Source organism: Pogoniulus pusillus, chromosome 41 (genome assembly GCF_015220805.1).
Source record: "Pogoniulus pusillus isolate bPogPus1 chromosome 41, bPogPus1.pri, whole genome shotgun sequence".
In the NCBI taxonomy this organism is placed as follows: Eukaryota; Metazoa; Chordata; class Aves; order Piciformes; family Lybiidae; genus Pogoniulus; species Pogoniulus pusillus.
The window spans coordinates 5845439-5864857 of NC_087304.1; the positions used below are offsets into that span (position 1 = coordinate 5845439).

General features: G+C 57.6%; 1 protein-coding gene across 2 annotated transcripts; it reads left to right on the forward strand.

Annotated features, from left to right (window-relative positions):
• Positions 1 to 676: 676 nt before the first annotated feature.
• On the forward strand, positions 677 to 17842 carry BSG (basigin (Ok blood group)). 2 transcript variants are annotated; one of them, XM_064174743.1, is made up of 9 exons: positions 677 to 818; positions 4940 to 5287; positions 6925 to 7081; positions 9599 to 9687; positions 10269 to 10396; positions 11142 to 11415; positions 14842 to 14866; positions 16038 to 16106; positions 16729 to 17842. In XM_064174743.1, the coding sequence occupies exons 1-8, from the start codon at positions 737 to 739 to the stop codon at positions 16093 to 16095; spliced, it is 1161 nt and encodes a 386-aa protein (XP_064030813.1). In that variant the 5' UTR covers positions 677 to 736; the 3' UTR covers positions 16096 to 16106; positions 16729 to 17842. The 2 variants fall into 2 exon arrangements, with proteins under 2 accessions (XP_064030813.1, XP_064030812.1); XM_064174742.1 differs by lacking the exon at positions 4940 to 5287 and having other exon boundaries at positions 685 to 818.
• Positions 17843 to 19419: the final 1577 nt, after the last annotated feature.

A 19419-nucleotide genomic window follows, 5' to 3' on the forward strand; every position in this document is an offset into this window, starting at 1 on the left:
AGGCATGTGGGGCGCAGCCCACCTCAGCAGCACGCTGTGGCTCCTAGGGGTACAGCCTGGCCATGCCGTGCCGGTGCGTCCCCGCCGCGGTGCTCCCCCGACGGACGGAAACTCTCTCAAAGGTGTTTTTAACGGCAGCGAGCCCCCCCGTTTCCCCGGGACGCTTCCCGGCACGCAGCTCTGCCCTCTCCCCGCTGGCCTGGCACATGCACCCCGCCGGAGACAGCACAGAGTCGCTCTCCCCCCCCACCCCCGGCCGGCACCTCCTGGCGCTCCCCCTCCCATGCACGGAGCAGTACAGCGCCGCCGCCGCCGCTTGCCGCCCGCCGAGCCCCGTCCCCGCCTCCCCATTGGCTGCTTCCCGTCCCCGCCTCCCCATTGGCTGTTTCCCGTCCCCGCCTCCCCATTGGCTGTTTCCCGTCCCCGCCTCCCCATTGGCTGTTTCCCGTCCCCGCCTCCCCATTGGCTGTTTCCCCGCTCGGTGGGCGTGGCCGCAGCGGACCGGCCCGAACCGGCTCTGCGCTCAAGGGGGTCGGGAGGGGGAGAAGGACATTGCCAGCGCTTCGCTCTGATTGGTCGTGCCGGGGGTGGGTGGGACAGCTCGGCGGAGTACTGCGCGATTGGCCAAGGGGTGGTCATCGGGGGCGTGTCCCGCGCTGTCCCCGCCCCCTCCGCCGTGGCCCGGCGCCGGGGCTTATAGCGGGGCGGTGCGGCGGGACGCGGAGCGCGGGCGGAGATGGCGGCGGGCAGCGTGGGGCCGTGCGGGTTCCTGGCGCTTTTACTCCTCGGCGAGATGATCACCGGCGCCGTGGGGACAAGTACGGGATGGCGAAGGGGGGGGTGGTGGGGTGTGAGAATTCGTTCGTACCGAGAGTCCCCAGGCGCTCCGGGCCGTGTTAGGCTGCGAGGCCCGGGGGAGGATTGGTAGGAAGGCGTTGGAGGCTCTCCGGAGGGGCTCTGAGGGGGCAGTCTGCCTCCATGGAGCAGACCTCGGAGGGCTGGGAGCCGCTGGGGCTGCGTGGGGCTTTAGGGCTCCGCGGTGGGCCCGAGTGGTGCCGGTGGGGGTGGGGTGAAGAGCGCTGCAGCTGCCGGTGGAGTCGTTGGGGCCGAGCAGGCGGCGGCGAGGGCGTCCTGCGGCGAGGCACGTCGCACGGCGGGCGGGCGGGGCCCGGCAGGGGCGGGGGAACCCGCGGGGCTCGGAGCGGAGCCGGTGAAGCGGCGCTGAGGGGCTGGCCGAGCCCCTGCGGGAGCCCGAGGGTCGCCTGCGGCAGACCCCAGGCTCTGCTGAGAGCTCGGCCGAGCCTTTAGCATCGGTGCCCTGGGGAGGGGACAGCTTGCGGCCCCTGAAATGCAGGAACGGAGCTGAGTAACGACCCTCTAGGGTGTGATGTGACGAATTTTATTCCTCCTAGCCGCTGCCTGGGGTATTTCCAGGGGCTTATGAGGAGTGAGAGATCTCGAGGCTTTAAAACCTTCCAAGATGTTCACATGGTGCTTAAGTGGATAATCCTCTAATGAGGTGGAGACAATGGCTGCAGTTGGGCCGGGGCCATGGGCGATGTGCGCTGGGGAGCTGGGTGCAGGGCTGGGAATTGCAGGGAGCTGGTTTAGAGGTATTTAAAAGGCCAAGGAGCTGCACTTTGCTCTCACGCTGCGTTTTCTCGCTTCTTGGGCTGGCCTCGAAGGTTGGCATGTGGAGCCCGCACGCACAAAGGTGATGGCTCCAGCTTCTGGTTCAGACCTGGTGCAGGAGGTGCTGGTGGCAAAGTGATGCTAAAGCTCTTGTTCCTGGCTCTTTGGCATGTCGCTACTCGAAACTTTGTAGCCTCTTTTTGGTATCAAACTGACTTCAACGTAGCTGAGCCAAATCCAGTGACTGCAGGTGAAGGAGCAGGAGGATTCCTAAAAATCGAGGGTCGTGACATAAATACCCACCCCCGGTATTCCCTTGTGTTTTAATACTGGAGGGTAGGGCAGAGCCTTCCCCTAAACTTGATATTTTTGGGGCCAGAAGGTGAGTTTCACGAACTAACTGAAGCTGCCTACATCATCTGCTCCCTCTGCCACGCTGAGCACTGCCCTGAGCTGCCTCTCCTCTGAGGGATTGTCACGAATGGGATGTGAAGAAGGCTGTTTCTATCCTCGGTCCGAAAAGCCTCTGCTCTGCAGGGCTGTTGGTTGTGTAACGCTTGTGTCCTGCCCTGGCTGTAGGGCGCTGTGAGCCAACACAGATTGCTTTTGGTGCCTCCTTGGGGTAGCAGAGTCGGGGACTGGAAAGTGAGGTGAAGCCTCTCGGCAGTGCTTGGATTTGAGCCTCGTGGGACAGATTCCATGCGAGATGGGCTCTTTAAACTGCAAGTGGCAAGAAGTGTCAGAGCCTCAGACGTCCCCTTCTGAGGCCAAGAAACAAAGGTCATGCCGGGGGGGAGAGTGTATGCTGCGAGTTGCGGCGGGCTCCGGCCAGGCTCGGCTGCTCCCTGGGTTCCAGGCACTGTTTACACCCCGGGGAGTTCCTCCTTCTGCTCGGTGGGGAGAGGTTGTTTTGAAGTTTGAAGGTTACTCCGCAAAGCGTTATCTGGTCCTGTCTGCCGCTGTCCACCTCTATCACACACAGCCCTGCCCCCGGGAGAAGTCTGCTCACACCTCCGAGGACTGCCTGGGGTTTGCCAGTTGATCTCAGCTCTCAGCCCCTCATCATTTGGAAAACATTCGAGCCTCTGACTGATGGCAGAGGGTTGATGGTGCCTGTGCTACGCTGCCCCGGGCTCCCTGGCTCCTCTCCCCAGCCTTTCCTGGCAGGATCGTGGTTGCCTGATCCGTTTTGTGTTGGGGTGGGGGTTAGTATGTGAATGCAGAAGGTGCTTGCTGAAGCTCTGCAGCCTGTCTGAACTGCCCAAAGTGCCCTCTAACAGAGCAAATAACCTTGCACCAGCCTGTTTGGTCAGCTTGCAGTAAGCAACCTTCTACCTGCAAAACTCCCCTTCATCTTCCTCCCAGCTGGAATCGGGTGGTGGTTAGAATGGGACAGGCTCTGACAAGTGCTGCAGTCCACTGTGTGACTCTTCAGGACTGGGTGTTTGGGAGTGTTTAATTGCAGGCCCGTGGTGTAAAACCATCTGGAACAGGCAGTTTGGTTGTTCTGGGAGGGAAGCTCAAGAGTGAGGGAAAGCTGCCCACAAGCTGATTCCTCTGCAGATGCCTTTGGGGTACCTCCATCACCTCCCACTCTTGAAAAATCCCCCTCAGCCTTCTAACTGGCTTGGGTGAGGATCAGGTCTTCCTTCCCTCATCCAGGTGTGTTTAGTCTTTCAGACTTGTAAAGATTTAGTACGAAGAACTCATTTTTTTCCCTTGAGAAATGTAGAACTGATCTATTTGGGGCTCCTGAGACTCACTCACAGGTGGTTTTCCTTGAGCCTGAGCAAACTCAGATCAGTAATGTTGATTTGTTTCTGTACTCACAAGAAATGGGTGTGGGATTTCTTACTAAAACACCTTCAGACCTTCAAAAAAAAAAAAAACCCAAATGCTCCCTCCCACCTCATTTCCCTCGTGGTACTTCTGTGGAGTACACAGTCATGAACTGCTGAGGTCTGTAGTAGCTGAGCAAATGGATTTCCTGGAAGCCCTCCTGGGGAGTGCAGGATGCCCTGGGAACCTGCTGTGGGCACCTCTGAGGTGCAGGAAGCCTGTTGCAAGCTTAATGAGTTGTTCTTAACTAATTTCTTCTTCGACATGCCTGGAGTTGAGTCACGTAAGTGACCCCCGAGCCCAGGGGATGGCTTTTCCTGAAGCGATGTTGCCAGAACCTCCCTTCCTGCCTCCCCTGCGTGGCTCCCGGGGGGGTTCTGTTGTCCTCTTGGCCGAGGTGTGGGCAGGCTGTGCCTGGGGGCTGCTGGTCACAGCGGCCCTGCTGTGTTGGCTGGAAGCCTGGAGATGTTTGGCAGTGGAGGTTTCCACAGTCCAGTGGCTCATGGAGCTACCTTTGGACTGTTTTGAAGAGCTCTGACCCCTCTGGCTCTGGGAGCTGCTCAGCTCCAGCCTGCGGCTCCTCTGCTGCCTTTAATCTGGCGATTACTAATTTAGCTCTGCAGGCTTCTCTTGCCCGAGAGGAGAAGTCTGATTTCTCTGTATCACAGCCAGCTCCAGACATCATTTCCTCACTGCCTTGCCTCATCTCAAGGATTGCAAGATCTTCCACTCCTCCCCTCCCAGAAAAACCCTTACCTTAGTGCTGTGCTTAAGATGCATCTGCAGGGCATGTTGGGGAGCAGAGCAAGTGCGAGCGCAGGGCAGAGCAGCAGGGTGGGCAGAGGGACCAGCGGCAGGGGCTGTGTGGCAGCACACTGCTGTCTCCTGGGCATGGCATGGCCATGGGGGTGCCCAGGCTCCCTGGGTTATGGTCAGCCAACCTCAAGCATGTGCACCGAGGAGGGATGGACACGTTCAGAGCTTAGAGGATGCTGAAGTTGGGGTCAGAGTGTGCGGTGGGGTGGCTAAGCCCTTGCGACAGGCTTCTCTTGCTGTTTCATCCTGAGCTGGGGACTGGCGAGAGTGCTGCAGGCTCTCGGTGCGGCTCTGGCGAGCTCCCTGCTGTGACCTTGCCCCTCGCAGCAGGCAGGCGATGCCTTGGGGTGTCTTGCCTGAGCGGTGGGAATCTCCTCTGCCGGTTTGCCTTGCTCTATAGTGGCTCTTTTGCAGCAGTGCCACAGAAGTATGGTTTGGAATCTTTGCCTCTGCAGCCAACAACAGCCCTGTGTGAGCTGGGCAGAGTTCAGCGAGGTGGAAGGGAAAGGGAGGGGAAGAGAAGAGAGGTCTGAAGGTTTTGTGTGTGTGGCCTCTCTTCAGTGGCTCTCTTTTGTGGTGGTTGTTGTTGCTCACAGAGGGTCGACTCTTGCTTTGCACTAACCCTTTGCACTAATACCTCTCCAACTCATAGCTGGTTTTATAAAGTCACCTCTGTCTCAAAAGAGACTGACTCAGGACAGCGTCGAGTTGCACTGCGAGGCGATTGGCAACCCCATCCCCGAGATCCAGTGGTGGTTTGAGGGGAACGACCCCAATGAGACCTATGCTCAGCTCTGGGACGGTGCACGGCAGGACCGTGTCAAAATCAACGCCACCTACAACCTGCACTCTACCAGCACCGTCTACATTGCCAACCTCACGGGCGACGACTCGGGCATGTACGAGTGCCGGGCCAGCAACGACCCCGACCGCAACCACTTGTCGAAGAGCCCCAAAGTCAAGTGGATCCGTTCCCAGGCAAACCTTTTTGTCATCGAACGTGAGTGGCCCCCCCCGAGGCCTCCTGGGCACTTGCTCGGGCACCGGTGTCCAGTCTCCTGCCATGCTCACCCCCCCCCTCTCCCTCCGCACCTGTGTCCTGTGGCTCCCAAAAAAGCTTCCCTCACCTTCCTGCCCCTCCCCACCCCTCCCCCAGGCTGTAGAGCAGAGAGAGTGCTCCCACCCTCTGTCGTCTCCTGCATCACCTGTGGCTCCACCCGAAACGGCCCTGCTCAAAAAGGGTTGTGGCTTCCCAACCAAAGCGCCCTCCCGGCGAGCCTCTGCCTCTTTTGGTGGCGTTGTGTTTTTTTTTTACCCCCGGAGCCAAAGACCTGGAACGTCCCTGCTCATTCCTTGAGTGCCTCCGAAACCCTGCTGCTGACCTGCAGAATTGGTTCTGTGCCTTAGACTCTGCCCTAACCACCACTGGCAAACTGGCCCTTCCCTGCAGCTCGTCCGTCCAGCTCCCGCTCTGGTGACCGCTCCTGCTCTGAGCTCGCTTTTAGCTCTTAGTGACACAAAGCTGTGGGGATCAAAACCTGCTTTGAGCCTTCTCCATGCAACCGTTTTTGAAGTGGCCCTGTCTGTGTGCGGCAGTCGTGACCTAGTTGCTTGTCCTGTGGAAGTGATCAGTTTCCCTCTCTGCTGTAGCCTGCCGCTGGTCAAAGCTGGGGAGCTGAGGGGTGGCTGCTCCTAGGAATGGACACCTGGGTTGGTTTCCAGGGGGTGTTCACATCCTGCTTTTCTTGAAGCCTTAACATCCATCCTGAGGTTAGCAGAGCAGCCTGGCAGCCTGCTCAGCGTTGCTGTGCCAGGGAGCACATGGCTCCAGCAGAACCTTCCTTCCAGTGCAGCTTGGGTGGGAGGGAAGAGCCAAGTGCCTGTCAGCGTGGTGCAAAATCTCTTCCTTCCAGGAGTTTTGAGGTTGGGCCAAGGGTAGGAGCTGTGATGCCACCAGGGCTGTGTCACTTTGTTCTGGGGCTGCCTCCTACCGGGAGAAGTGCCTGAGTCATCTTAGGTTGCATAACTTAACTGCTGCTTGGCACAGGGAGGTCCAGGACCTTCTGGAGCTGTGGTTCTCTGTTGTCCTCCCTGCAGGAATCTAATCTTGGGCTCGCAGCTCGCACGTGGTCTGGTTTGGTGCCCCTCACAAGAGGGTCTCTGCTGCCAGCCACCCATTCTGTTCCTGGAGGTGTCTGCATCTGCTCAGTCTGGAGGGTGGTGGCACAGCAAGAGCTGTGGTGGCTTCTAAACACAGAGAGCTCTGCTCTGCCCTTCAGAGCTTGACCTTTTCCATTGCTTATTGAACACTGAGAGCCCTGCCGGGGCTGCGCCCATTGTGGGAACAGCAGGAGGCTTGGAATGCTTCAGAGCACCAGGCAGAGGTCCTGCCTGTGCTGGGAGCAAGCACAGGGGCACCAGCAGCTACCACTAGGTGCAACCAGGCCTCAATCACCTGGTGTTTGAGATGCCTGTGCTGGTGTGGTCAGTCCTGGTGGGAAACTGGCTGCAGAGGTAAGTGGAAGCTGTGACAGGGACGAGAAGCTGTGGGTTTGGGTAACTGCGGCGGAGGTTCTGGGGTGGGGGCACAGCCTCCAGTACCTCAGGGTAACTTGGGTTGAACTGTTTCAAATGCAGGTCCAGACATCAAGACTCAGGTAGCCACAGTTGCTGGCAAGCTGGTCCTCACCTGTAACATGAGTGGGCATTCCTCTGGCATCGAGGGCCACGAGTGGGTGCTTGGAGACAAATCCCTGGCGACGGACAAGGAGTCAGGCACTTCCACCAGCTACACGTGAGTGTGGGGCAGGCTCAGAGAGCTCTGAAGGTGGGGGACAGGCTTTTTACCAGAGGCACTTTGTTTCCTGCCAGCAGAAGCCAATGGCATCCCACCTGGGCACAATGCTGCCTCCTGTTCAGCTACTATCTACCAGCACCCCCAGGTCTCTTTCTGCCTGGCTGCTCTCCAGCCACTATCTCCATCTTGTCCAACCCACCTGCAGTCAGCAAGGATATCTTCAACTAGATCAGCCTGCCCAGGCCCACATTAGGTCTGATCCTGGATGTCTCCACGGATGGGCTCTCAACTGCATCCCAGGTGGGCAGCAGAGCCAATGGCATCCTGGGCTGGCTGAGGAGCAGTGTGGGCAGCAGGACGAGGGAGGTTCTTGTGCCCCTGTGCTCAGCACTGCTCAGGCCACCCCTGGAGTGCTGTGCCCAGTTCTGGGCTCCTCAATTCAAGAGAGATGTTGAGGTGCTGTAAGGTGTTGAGAGAAGGGCAGCAAGGCTGGTGAGTGGCCTGGGGCACAGCCCTGTGAGGAGAGGCTGAGGGAGCTGGGGGTGTGCAGCCTGCAGCAGAGGAGGCTGAGGGCAGAGCTCATTGCTGCCTGCAGCTGCCTGCAGGGAGGCTGTAGCCAGGTGGGGTTGGGCTCTGCTGCCAGGCAGCCAGGGCCAGAACAAGGGAACACAGCCTCAAGCTGTGCCAGGGAAAGTTCAGGCGGGCTGTTAGGAGGAAGTTGTTGCCAGAGAGTGATTGGCATTGGAATGGGCTGCCCAGGGAGGTGGTGGAGTGCCCATCCCTGGAGGTGTTGAAGCCAAGCCTGGCTGGGGCACTCAGTGCCATGGTCTGGTTGATTGGCTAGGGCTGGATGCTAGGTTGGACTGGATGATCTTAGAGGCCTCTTCCAACCTTCTTGATTCTATGAACATGACCTTTGAAGGTTCCTTCCACCCTGCTGCCATCTGTGAGCTTTGTGGGGTGTGCCCGGGCAGGAGCAGCGGGGCCCAGCCGCACCGGCAGCACGCAGCCAGCTTCTCCTCTTTGACTGCAGTCAGGCCCAGCTGGCAGTGCCCCAGCAGCTGTGGAGGCATGGTGTCCTTTTGTGTGGCAGTGCCGACGTGCCTGGCTCCCCATAGCAACAGGAGCTGCACAAGGATTAGAGTATTTATAACCCAGCCTCCCGCGCCTGACCTCAATTCCTGCGCCGGGCGCTGTGGGGAGGTGGGAAGCTGTGCGGGGCACAGCTAACAAACAGCCTCTTGTCCCACTGCAGCCACGGGAGCAGAACTTCTCCTGCCCCTTCCCTCCAGCAGGGAATGGCTAAGCTGCAGGAGGAGATGTTTGTGCACTGCAGCCTAATCCACTAAATCTCATTGCAGCAGCTTTACCCGAAGGAAGATGGGGAGAGGCTTTCCCGGTGCTTGGATTGGCCCAGAGCAGCCCAGCTGAGGGGTTTCTTTGTCCTGGGTTTCAGTGGACTTCCCTCTCAGCTCATTGTCCATTAGTGGGGAGCTGCAGGGCTGAGGGCTCACATCAGGTGTTTGGCTGTGTCCTGGGTTGTGCTGATCAGAGGACTTGCTTGGTGCACCTCGGACTTTTGGCTCTGCTCAGTAGGGTGTGAGCTGGCTGTTTGAAGAGCCTGGGGTGTGGGAGGAGGAGGAGGAGTATGGAGTTGGCCACTTCTTAAGGGAGCACAGGGCCCTGTGCCTGGTGAGGGTGTCCTGGTGCTGCTGGGTTTCCTCATCTCTGCCTAGCTAACAGTCTGAGTCTTGAATAGTAGAGGCCCTGATGGCAGGAGTGCCTTGGGTTAGGGGGTGGAAGCTGCTGGGTTTGGACATTCAGTGACCACTGGCAGCTGATTGTGGGTCCTAAGTGTCAGACTTGGGGTAGGTGAAGTTGTGGCCCAAGCTTAGTGTGGGGAGAGAAGGCAGAGAGTTCACAGATAACAGGATATTAGGAGTTGGAAGGGGACCCAAGGAGATCAAGTCCAACCCCCCTGCCAGAGCAGGACCACACAATCTAGCACAGATCAAAGGAACACATCCAGACAGGCCTGGAAAGTTTCCAGGGAAGGAGACTCCACAGCCTCTCTGGGGAGCCTGTTCCAGTGTGCTGGGACCCTTACAGTCAAGAGGTTCCCTCTTGTGTTGAGCTGGAACCTCCTGTGCTGCAGCTTACACCCATTACTCCTTGTCCTATCCCAGGGCACAAGTGAGTTGGGTTGGAGTAAGAACATCCTTGGTGTGGGGAGAGAAGACAGAGAGTTGGGTTGGTGTAGGAGCATCCCTTGGTGTGGGGAGAGAAGGCAGAGAGCTGGGTTGGTGTAGGAGCATCCCTTGGTGTGGGGAGAGAAGGCAGAGAGTTGGGTTGGTGTAGGAAGAGGGTGGAATGGCAATAGCAGAGGTGGAATGGGAGAGGATGGCTGGGGAGATGGCTGATGCTATACATGGTGTGGCCATGGGTGTGGGGTTTGGTCTCTTCATGGCTGTCACTTGTGTTGATGCTTCATCTGCCACATCCTGGTTTTGGCAGGATTGAGGGGAAGATGGAGGAGCACTCTGGTGTCTATGAGTGTGTCTACAAAACAACCCCTGAGGTAAAAGGCCAAGTGAATATTTCAGGTAACTCCATGTTTCGTTCTGGGTCTGAGGAGGAGGAGCTCTGACCTCCTGGGTGTGTGGCTTTGGGGTCTTTTCAGCTTCTCAAAGAGCTGCTTCTAACCCTTTACTAAGAAGCCTTCAGGGGCTCTACACAACTGCTGCCAGACTTGCTCTGGCAGGCAGCTCCATGTTGTCAGGCAGTTGATGTCTCTGCAGGGTCACCTCTTGGACCTTGCATTAAATCAGCCTTCTGCTGTGGACATGTTCCCACGAAAAGAGTGGGAGAGGAGCACTATCTGGTGGACACATCAGTCTGAACCCTTATTGAAGTAGCTCTGATGGGAGAGCTCTGAAAATCATGGAATGGTTTGGGTGGGAAGGGACCTTAAGGGATCATCTAGTTCCAACCTCCCTGCTATGAGCAGGGACACCTCCTGCTAGACCAAGTGGTTCAAACAGTGCCAACCAGCAGGCAAGGGAAGGGAGCAAACCCCTCAGCTTCTGCAGCTGGAGTCAGGCTTTGTGAATAACTTTGTGGTGAGGTGGACTGCAGGGGGTAGAGCTCTTTGGGTCTGAAGTTTTTCCTCTTTCTCTGGTCCCAGTTCCCCCACAGGTGACAGCCTACAAGAAGTCTGAGCATGGCAACGAGGGGGACACTGGTGTGCTGACCTGCAAGAGTTCCTCTTTCCCCCCAGTTGTCACTTGGGTCTGGAGCAAAAATGGTCAGGAGGTAAGTGGTTGCTGCTCTTTCTTTTCCTGCTTCCCTGCAAAGAAATGGAGGAGCTCATCTGTGGCCACAGGGAGGTGACTGTGCCCCTGTATGGAGCACTGGTTGAGGCCACACCTTGAGTTCTGAGTCTGTTTTTGGGTGCCTCACTCCAAGAAGGACATTGAGGGACTGGAGCAGGTGCAGAGGAGGGCAGCAAAGCTGGGGAAGGGTCTGGAGAAACAGGGCTGGGGAGGAGCAGCTGGAAGTCTTCAGCCTGGAGAAGAGGAGGCTGAGGGGAGACCTCCTTGCTCTCTACAGCTCCTTGAAAGGAGGCTGGAGTGAGGTGGGGTTGGTCTCTTGTCCCTAGGATCAGGTGGTCGAACAAGATGAAATGGCCTGAAATGGTGCCAGGGGAGGGTTAGGTTGGAGCTGAGGAAAGATTTCTTTACTGCAAGAGTGGCCAGGGATTGGCAGAGGCTGCCCAGGGGGGTGGTGGAGTGCCCATCTTTGGAGCTGTTCCAGACAGGTGTGACAGCTGGATGGGGCCATGGTGGTGTTTGGTTGGCAGCTGGACTTCATCTTAGAATTATTTAGTCTGGGAGAGAGCTTTGATTCCATCCCACCAAGATGAACCCTTTCAAAGCAGCCTCCTCAGTGCCCTGGTGAGGAGAGGTTCTGCAGCAGTAGACCCAGGTGCGGGGAGCAGCTCCTCTGGTGCCTGCGCTGCCCTGAGAGTGCCCTCTGGTCTCTGCCTCTCTCCTGGCAGCCCCTGGTCAATGGCTCAGGTCGATACATCATCAAGAGCAGTGGCAACAAGACAGAGCTGCGCATCCTGAAGCTGAGCATCGAGGAGGACACAGGAGACTACCACTGCAACGGCACCAACGCCTACGGCACCGGCGGCGCCGCCGTCAACCTGCGTGTGCGCAGCCGCCTGGCAGCCCTCTGGCCCTTCCTGGGCATCGTGGCTGAGGTCCTCGTCCTTGTCACCATCATCTTCATCTACGAGAAGAGGAGGAAGCCAGATGAGGTTCTCGATGGTAAGAAGGGATGTGGTGAAAGCTTTCTGGAGGGACCGAGGAACTTAGTGTCGTAGAATCGGTCAGGGTTGGAAGGGACCACAAGGATCAGCCAATGCCAACCCCCCCTGCCATGGAGGGGGAACCTCACCCTTTGGTTGCTCTGCACTTTGCTCAGGGGCTTCAGAACAGTGCCTCTAGGATGAGGCTTTCTCACACTAGATCAGGCTGGCCAGAGCCTCAGCCAGCCTGGCCTCAAACACCTCCAGGGATGAGGCTTCCACCACCTCCCTGGGCAACCCCTGCCAGGCTCTCCCCACCCTCATGCTCAGCAACTTCTTCCTAACATCCAGGCTGACTCTGCCCATTTCCAGCTTTGTTCCATCCCCCCCAGTCCTACCTGACAGCCTAAGAAGACCCTCCCCAGCTTTCTTGTAGCCCTCTTAAGATACTGAACGGTCACAAGAAGGTCACCTTGGAGCCTTCTTCTCTTGTGGGGTGCAGCCAAGATGTTCCCAAAGAGAAGTTCATCAGATGAGGGTCAGAGGTGCTTGAGTTAGATCATTCTGGAGGGACCAAGGACCTTGTAAGGGTGCAGCCAAAATATTCAGATTCACAGATTGCATCGAGTTGGAAGGGACCCTCAAAGCTCATCTTATCCCCCCCCCCCCTGCACGCAGCAGGGAGACCTCCAATTAGATCAGGTTGCCCAGGGCCACTTTAAGGCTGCTCTTGAGTGCCTCCAGGGATGGGGCCTCCACCACACCCCTGTTTCAGTATTTCACTGCCCTCCTAGTGAAGAATTTCCTCCTGGTGTCCAACTTAAGTCTCCTCTGCTCCAGTTTCAAACCACTGCCCCTTACCGTGTCCTGCAGTGAGCTCCATCAGGTGGGTGTTAGTTTGAGGGTTGCTTCACTACGGCTTAGAAGTGCCCTGAGAAGTCTTCACCAGGCTGCAGAGCCCCGAAGCTGCTGCAGGGGATTGCAGTGTGTTTGCCAGGCTGTGCCTTGGATCTGCAGCCAGATAAGGTTGAGCACAGGTCAGCCTGACCCTTCGGTTGCTCTGCACTTTGCTCAAGGGCTTCAGAACAGTGTCTCCAGGATGAGGCTTTCTCTGGCAGCTGAGCCTCTGGAGAAGCTGCTTTCTAAAGAGCTTTGCTGCTGGGGGTGGGGCTGTGTCAGCAGCTCCGCGGGACTGGGCTTAGCTGAAGCCAGGTGCAGGTCATGGATCTGTTTGGGATCTTCAGGCCCTCGCATCCTGACTCTCAAAGCCTGGGGCTATCTTTAATCAGTTCTGGAAGTATCGGCTCCTCCCTTTCCTTATCTCGGGATCTGCATTGTGTTGGCTCAGCTGCCCCTCCTCTATCTGATCCCGGGAACAATGAAGTGTAAATGCTGGGCATCCTTCCTGCTCAGCCCCCGGCGGGGGGGACACGCTTCGGGCGGGATGAGTGCTGAGAGGTGCAGTAGAGGGGCTGAAACCAGATACCCCTCCCCTGGCTGCAGGGCTTGGGGTGTGCTGCTCACGGCAGCTCTAGGAGCAGAGGCTCAGACACCCTTGGCAGAGGGAGAGGTCTGCTCTAGGATCACAGAATCAGTCAGGGTTGGAAGGGACCACAAGGATCAGCCAGTTCCAACCCCCCCTGCCATGCCCAGGGACACCTCACACCAGATCAGGCTGCCCACAGCCTCAGCCAGCCTGGCCTTAAACACCTCCGAGGATGAGGCTTCCACCACCTCCCTGGGCAACTCCTTCCAGGCTCTCCCCACCCTCCTGCTGAACAACTTCTTCCTAACCTCCAGGCTGACTCTGCCCATTTCCAGCTTTGTTCCATTCCCCCCAGTCCTGTCACTCCCTGACAGGCTCAAAAGTCCCTCCCCAGCTTTCGTGTAGCCCCCTTAAGATACTGAAAGGTCACAATAAAGTCACCTGGGAGCCTTCTCCTCTCCAGCCTGCACAGCTCCAACCGCCTCAGTCTGCTCCCAGCAGAGCAGCTCCAGCCCTCTGCTCATCCTTGTGGCCCTTCTCTGGGCACCTTCCAGATGTCACAGCTGCATCTCCCTGCTAAAAACCCTCCAACCCTATAGCCTGGGTGTGGAGTGATCTGGTTTCTGATGCCATCAGCCTGGCCCAGATCGTGTCAGGGCTGTCAGAGCTGCAGCAGGTGAGGACAGGATGTGTGTCCTTGCGTTCTGCTGCTCCTTGGCCAGGGCTCTCCAGCCTGGTGTCCTGAGTGCTTGTGGATGAGGATAGAGCATCAGACCTGTCTGACAGACACACAGCTCTGTGCTTTCCTGCTGTGAAGTGGTTCTCTCTCCCTAGAAGTCTTTGTCCCTTCTCCCCTCTTGAGGGGAGGTGAGAGTAAGGCACAGCTCAGACCAGTGTCCCTCGGTGTGGTTGTGAGCTGGCTGCTCCCTGTTACCTGGGGTGGGCAGAGTTTGACTCATGGTCTGGTGTCCTTGCTGGTGTTACCTTTCCACTCTTCCCTCCTCTGCTGCTGGGTGCCACCTTGCATGGTAAGTAGGAGGTAGCTGCAGCCATGTCTCCATCTGTCCTCTCACCAGCTGCCTGCAGGTCTTGGTGCACACAGCAGTCCCAGTGCTCACAGCCTGGGCCTTGCTGCTGGGCTGTGGAAGAGGTTGTGGGGAGCCTTCTTTTGGAGGGGAGCAAATTGCAAGGAGCTGGTGAAAGGCCCCAGGACTTGGCAGATGTTGGCAGAGTTGTTCTCTTAGCTGTAGCAAGGATGTGGTGTGTGTCTTCTGGTGCTCTCTGCTGGGAGGGAGGAGGTTGTCCTGCTGCTGAAATCCTCATCCCTGACACATCCCATCTGGGATCCCCTTTGCTTCCTGTGCAAGTCTGGGCTCTGTTCAGGAGCTGCCTGGACAGATGGTGCTGTGGGGTAGACTTGTGGCTTTCCCTCAGCTGGGGGTGATGGGAAGGCTGAGCTGAGGGTGTGCAGGGCACAAGTGTTAAACTGGCATCACCTCTCAGCAGTGCCACTGCAGGGGCTGCTTCCTGGGGTGACTCCAGTGCCATGGCCTCTTGGGGGTGGTCTTGGGTTTGACCAAGCAGCTGCCAGACCTGACCTCTACTGACTGGTTGGAGGTGGTGGTGATTGTGTTCTCCTGCCAGCCAGGCTCCCCCTGGGCCAGCAGATTGAGCTGCTCTTAACTTTGTGCCTTGTCTAAACTTCAGCCAGGAAGAAGCAGCTTAAAGCTCAGGCAGGGCTGGTTGTGCTCTGGTGAGAAGCAGCCCCTGGTGAAACGAGAGCCCTGTGGGTGAGGTGACCTTTTGGGTGCAGTCCTGTGCAGGCAGCAGTATCCCATGTGCCTGTAACCTGCCTGGAATGCAGCACCCAAAGTGCTGGGAGCTGTCAGGGATTCCTTTGGCCATGCTCTGCCCTGACTCTGTCTGTTCTTTCTCTCTATGCTTGTCCTGACTGTGAAGATGATGATGGAGGCTCTGCACCACTGTAAGTATCCTGCTTTTTTGCTGCCTAGACAGATCTGTCCTGGCAGATCTCATCCATCACATGGATCAGCTCTGACATGGGAATGACAGAGCAGCTCACTGGGTGGAGGAGGACTTGCCCCCATGGTTCATTTCATGTCTGCAGGGTGGCAGCAGTGCCTGCCTCTGGTTTAGTTGTGGCACTTAGCAAGGCAGGAACTATAAAATAGATAATGAATTTCATTTCCAGAAAGCCCCACCCACAGCTGTATGCAAATGAGGTCCATTTGGGTTCTAATTCAGCAGGAAAAATCTTCCCAAGGATGCTTCTGGGCAATTCATTCAGTTAGGAGAACCAGAAACCTGGAACAGCTTTGCCACAGAATGGCTTTGCCTCACTTACAGATAGGCAGCCTGGAGCCACAGGGAACATCTGTGCTGCTCACTCTGGTGGAGGAGAGGTTTCCAGATAGTCCCTGGCTCCTTTGTGGCAGTGTTGGAGCTCCCAGATCTTCCCAGGGTGCTGGGAAAGAGGCAGAGGTTCTCTGACCTGCTCCTAGTTCCCCTTGGCATGGAGGTTTGCAGAGGTGCAGGCAGAATCTCTTGCAGCTGTGCAGAGAGCACCCTGTTGGTGGCACTTCTCACCATGGCATGAGGCACTTAATGCCTTCTCCTGGGAAACTTGAGGCACTTCAGTTTGCAGGCATTTCAAGGCCAAAACATCAGGGCTAGGCTGCTCTGAGGCACAAGGCAGAGCAGAACAGGGTGCCCATGAGCAGTGAGGCAGCAAGGCAGAAGCAGCTCTGCTGCTTGCAGCTCTGTTTCTATGACTTGCCCCAGTGCAGAGGCTCCTTTGGCCACAGTCACCAATCAGATGGCATTTGCCAACCTGACCACAATAGGTCACTCCCAGGGCTTGCTCACCCTTATTTGGGCAAGACACCAACAAGTACCTAAACACCTCTGGGTACCTGTTTCTCACTTTGGGAGGGGACACGACCCAAGCCTTTGTTTGCCTCCTGCCCTTGCCTCCCCCATCAGCAGAAGGGAGGGGCAAGCCAGGACAGCCTGACACTGCTCTGGTAACTGATCTCATCTCACCCTCACCTCCTCTTGACCATCACCTGGATCTGAATGACACTGGTGAGAGGGTGAGGCTCTTTCTTTCCTCACTGCCCCCCTTCTCCTTGCAGGAAGAGCAATGCCACCAACCACAAGGACAAGAACGTCCGCCAGAGAAACGCCAACTGAGCAGGGGCCAGGTGAGTGCTGTCCCAGGGGCAGCTGCTGTGCCAAGCTTTTCACCTCCTCTCAGTGCCCAGGGTTGCCCATCTCTCTCTGTGACCTGGCTGGGGCTCTGCTCTAGTAGATGCTGAAGCCCAGCTGCAATTCCTGTCTCTGCCCAGAAGCATCCATGCAAGCAGAGGCACTTCAGACCCAGCCTCATCCCATAGGATCTGGGGAGAGGGGAGGGAAATGCTGCTGTGAAGCTCAAACATGAACTCTAAGTAGCCCAGTAGGAAGCTGCCAAAGCTTCTGGGAGTGTCTGGGGGGTCAGCAGTGTGGCCTCTGCCCAGACAGCAGGGGAGGAGGAGAAAGTGATGCACTCAGCTGCAGGACTCTGGGAGCAGTGTGGGGGGGAGAGGCTTGGGCTGGCTCTGGGAGCAGTGTGGGGGGGAGAGGGAGCATCGTGAGGGGAAGAAGCTTGGGCTGGCTCTGGAGCATCACTGGGGGAAGAGGCTTGGGCTGGCTGGAAACCCCTGCCCTAGGCTCAAGCAGATGACTCCTAGCCCACAGCTTCATCCTGTACTGCTCCATCATCCCCCTCCAACCTTCCAGGTACATCTGGGCTTACCTCATTGCCCTTTTTTTCCTTCCTGCCAGGTGACCTGTAGATGAAGAACTCCTCTGGACAATTTTATTTTCTTTTAATTTGTTTGGTTTTCTCTTTTTTTTGTGTGTGTGAGTTGGGTAAAAATAGCAGCAGGAAGACTTTAGTGTGTCCTTGAGTTTCAGTTACTTCACTTTCTAAAGGAACTTTTAAGTTGTAGAATCTAAAATACACTTTTTTTTTTTAAATAAAAAGAGTCGTGGGAGGGTTTTGGTTTTTTTCCTACCTGTAAATGTAAATCCCTGTCCCTGCTAGGGTAGGTCACTGGCACAAGCTCTGCCCTAGGGTTCTCTGTTGGTGCAGAGAGCGTGGGCTGGGGGTGGATGGGAGGGAAACTTCTCTCCTAGCTCTAGGGAGATTAGGGAGAGGAGCTGGAGGGGATGGGAGGGAGGGAAACTTCTCTCCTAGCTCTAGGGAGATCAGAGTGCCAGGCAGGGCTGTCCTGATGTGCCCCCCTTGCCCTGCCACACTGCCCAGCTCTGGGACCTGGTTGGCATTGTCACTGTTCCCAGCGGGTCTCTGCCTCCTGCCTGTTGTGTGGGCGTGGGGAGAGGCTGCTCCGGTGAGCCCCCAGGGGATGACCTGACTTTGATCAAGGGCTTTAGGAGGGTCTCTTTTTACCAGGGCATCACCTGAGCCAAGGCTGCACCTCTCCTGCTGTGGGAGTGGCATGTGGCTTGTAAAGGCCACCAGGCTCATCCTCTGCCTGTGCCCCTTCACCTGCCCTGCGCCCAGGGCTGCGCCGGTGCCAGCAGCTCCTTCAGAGCTCTCCTCAGTGAAACACAACCAGGAGCTGGGCACGGGGTCAGGGCAGCTGCTGCTGCTGCTAACTTATTTCGTGGCTTTGTCTGTGTTTCTTCTGGAGCTGCTGCTTGTGGGGAGTGTAGGGGCAGGGTGAAGAGGGGCTGGGGGCGGGTTGGGGGGGGGGAGGGGGCAGTTCACAGCCTGTTTTGTGCTTGAGCCATCAAGGATGTTTGTGTGACAGGAGCCTGAGAGCAGACCGATGCTCAGTGGAGTCTTAACGCCTCTTATTGCTGGATAGCTTTGAACTGTTCCATCTGTAACACTTCACAAATAAAGATGATTCCTCTCTCTTCTTTTTTTCCACCTCTGTTTGGGCTTTGGTCTCTTCCCTGCGGGCAGGAGCCCCCCTGGAGTGCCCAAGCTGCTGACTCATGTCTGGCTGGAGAACACGATGCTGTGCCTGGCTCCCGTGCCAGCTCGGGCTCTGCTCTAATCACCGACTGTTAGCAGCTCTGCAGGGGCTCAAGCCCTTAGGAAGGGAGACAGGAGTGGTGCTCCCCCTCTTGCGGTTCTGAGGTCAGGGCTTGGCCCCAGCCTGCCGGGCATGCTCCTGCCCCTTCTTGCTCTCTAAGCAGCTTTTTTTCCCCTTCACTCTGCTCTTTCCTGGGGGGAGAGAGCTAAAGTGTGAGGTCTTTGCTGCGTTGGTGCCTGTGAAGAGCATGGAGGATGTGGTGAGAGCTCCTCTTCTTCCTGCCAGCAGTGAGCTCCGTGGACTTCTGCCACTGCTCCTGCCCTTGGAGCTGGGTGAGGGCTGCCTATGGGCTGCTGCCTCTGCCCCTCCTGGCAAGTGCTGAAGCCTTGTGGCCTCACCCTGTAGCCAAACACTTCTCCCTGCCCAGGAAGGGGTAATGAGGGCACAGAGCTGTGCCTAGACAGCTGCTACCCGCAGTGCCTACCCATAGTGACAGTCAGGGCTGGCAGCGGTGCCAGCAGCCCAAAGCTGTGGTGGCCTGGTCCTAGTCCATCCCGATGATGCTGCTGCTGCCTGGCAGGCAGGCTGGCCCCGGGGCTGGCCGGGCAGCGTGGCTCTGTGGCACGTAAGTGGTTATGCAAGCCCTTTGCAGCCTCCTGCTGGCAGTGCAGCCCCTGCTGAAGAATCAATGCGTGGCTTAATTTCCTTGATGAGGATTATGGGACCTGCCTGACCCGGCTCTGGGGCCGCTGCACAAAGCACTGTTTGTGCCTTTTGTTTGGCAGAGCTGGCACAGGGCTGGGGCAAGAAAACAGCCCGGGGAGCTGGGGAGGGATGGAGCAGCTTCTGCTGCTCTCTGCCTGGCCTGCTCCCCCACGGCAGATGCCATGGCAGAGCTCTGGGTGCTGCCATGTGGGGACACAGAGCAGAAGTGTGCCACAGGGCCCTGCTCCGTTCTGGGGGCAGGGTGGGTAGGGGCTCTGGGCACGGCAGGGACACTTCTTGGCTTCCTCCCCAGCAGCAGCTGCCCTGGGTGCTGCCTTAGCAGGTTTTGCACGGGGTCAGAGGGAGCAAGACTGTGCCATGGCTTTGTTCCATCCCAGGGAGGGCACAGGTGGGTGCTCTGGGCACTGCAGGGTCCCTTCTTACCTTGCTCCCCAGCAGCAGCTGCCCTGGCGGAGCCCTGGGTGCTGCCATTCCAGGCTTTGCACGGGGACAGAGGGAGCAAGACTGTGCCATGGCTTTGTTCCATCCCAGGGAGGGCAGGGGTGGGTGCTCTGGGCTCTGCAGGGACCCTGCTTGACCCTCCCAAGGCCTCGGGGTGAGCTCTGATTTGCAGCCTTGCTGGGCAGGGCACGTTTGCTGCAGAGGCTCCAGCCTTCTGCTCAGGCTTAGCCACAGCCTCAGCTTACTGGGGGCTCCCTGGGGGCTCCCTGGGGGCTCCCTGGGGGCTCCCTGGGGGGCTTGG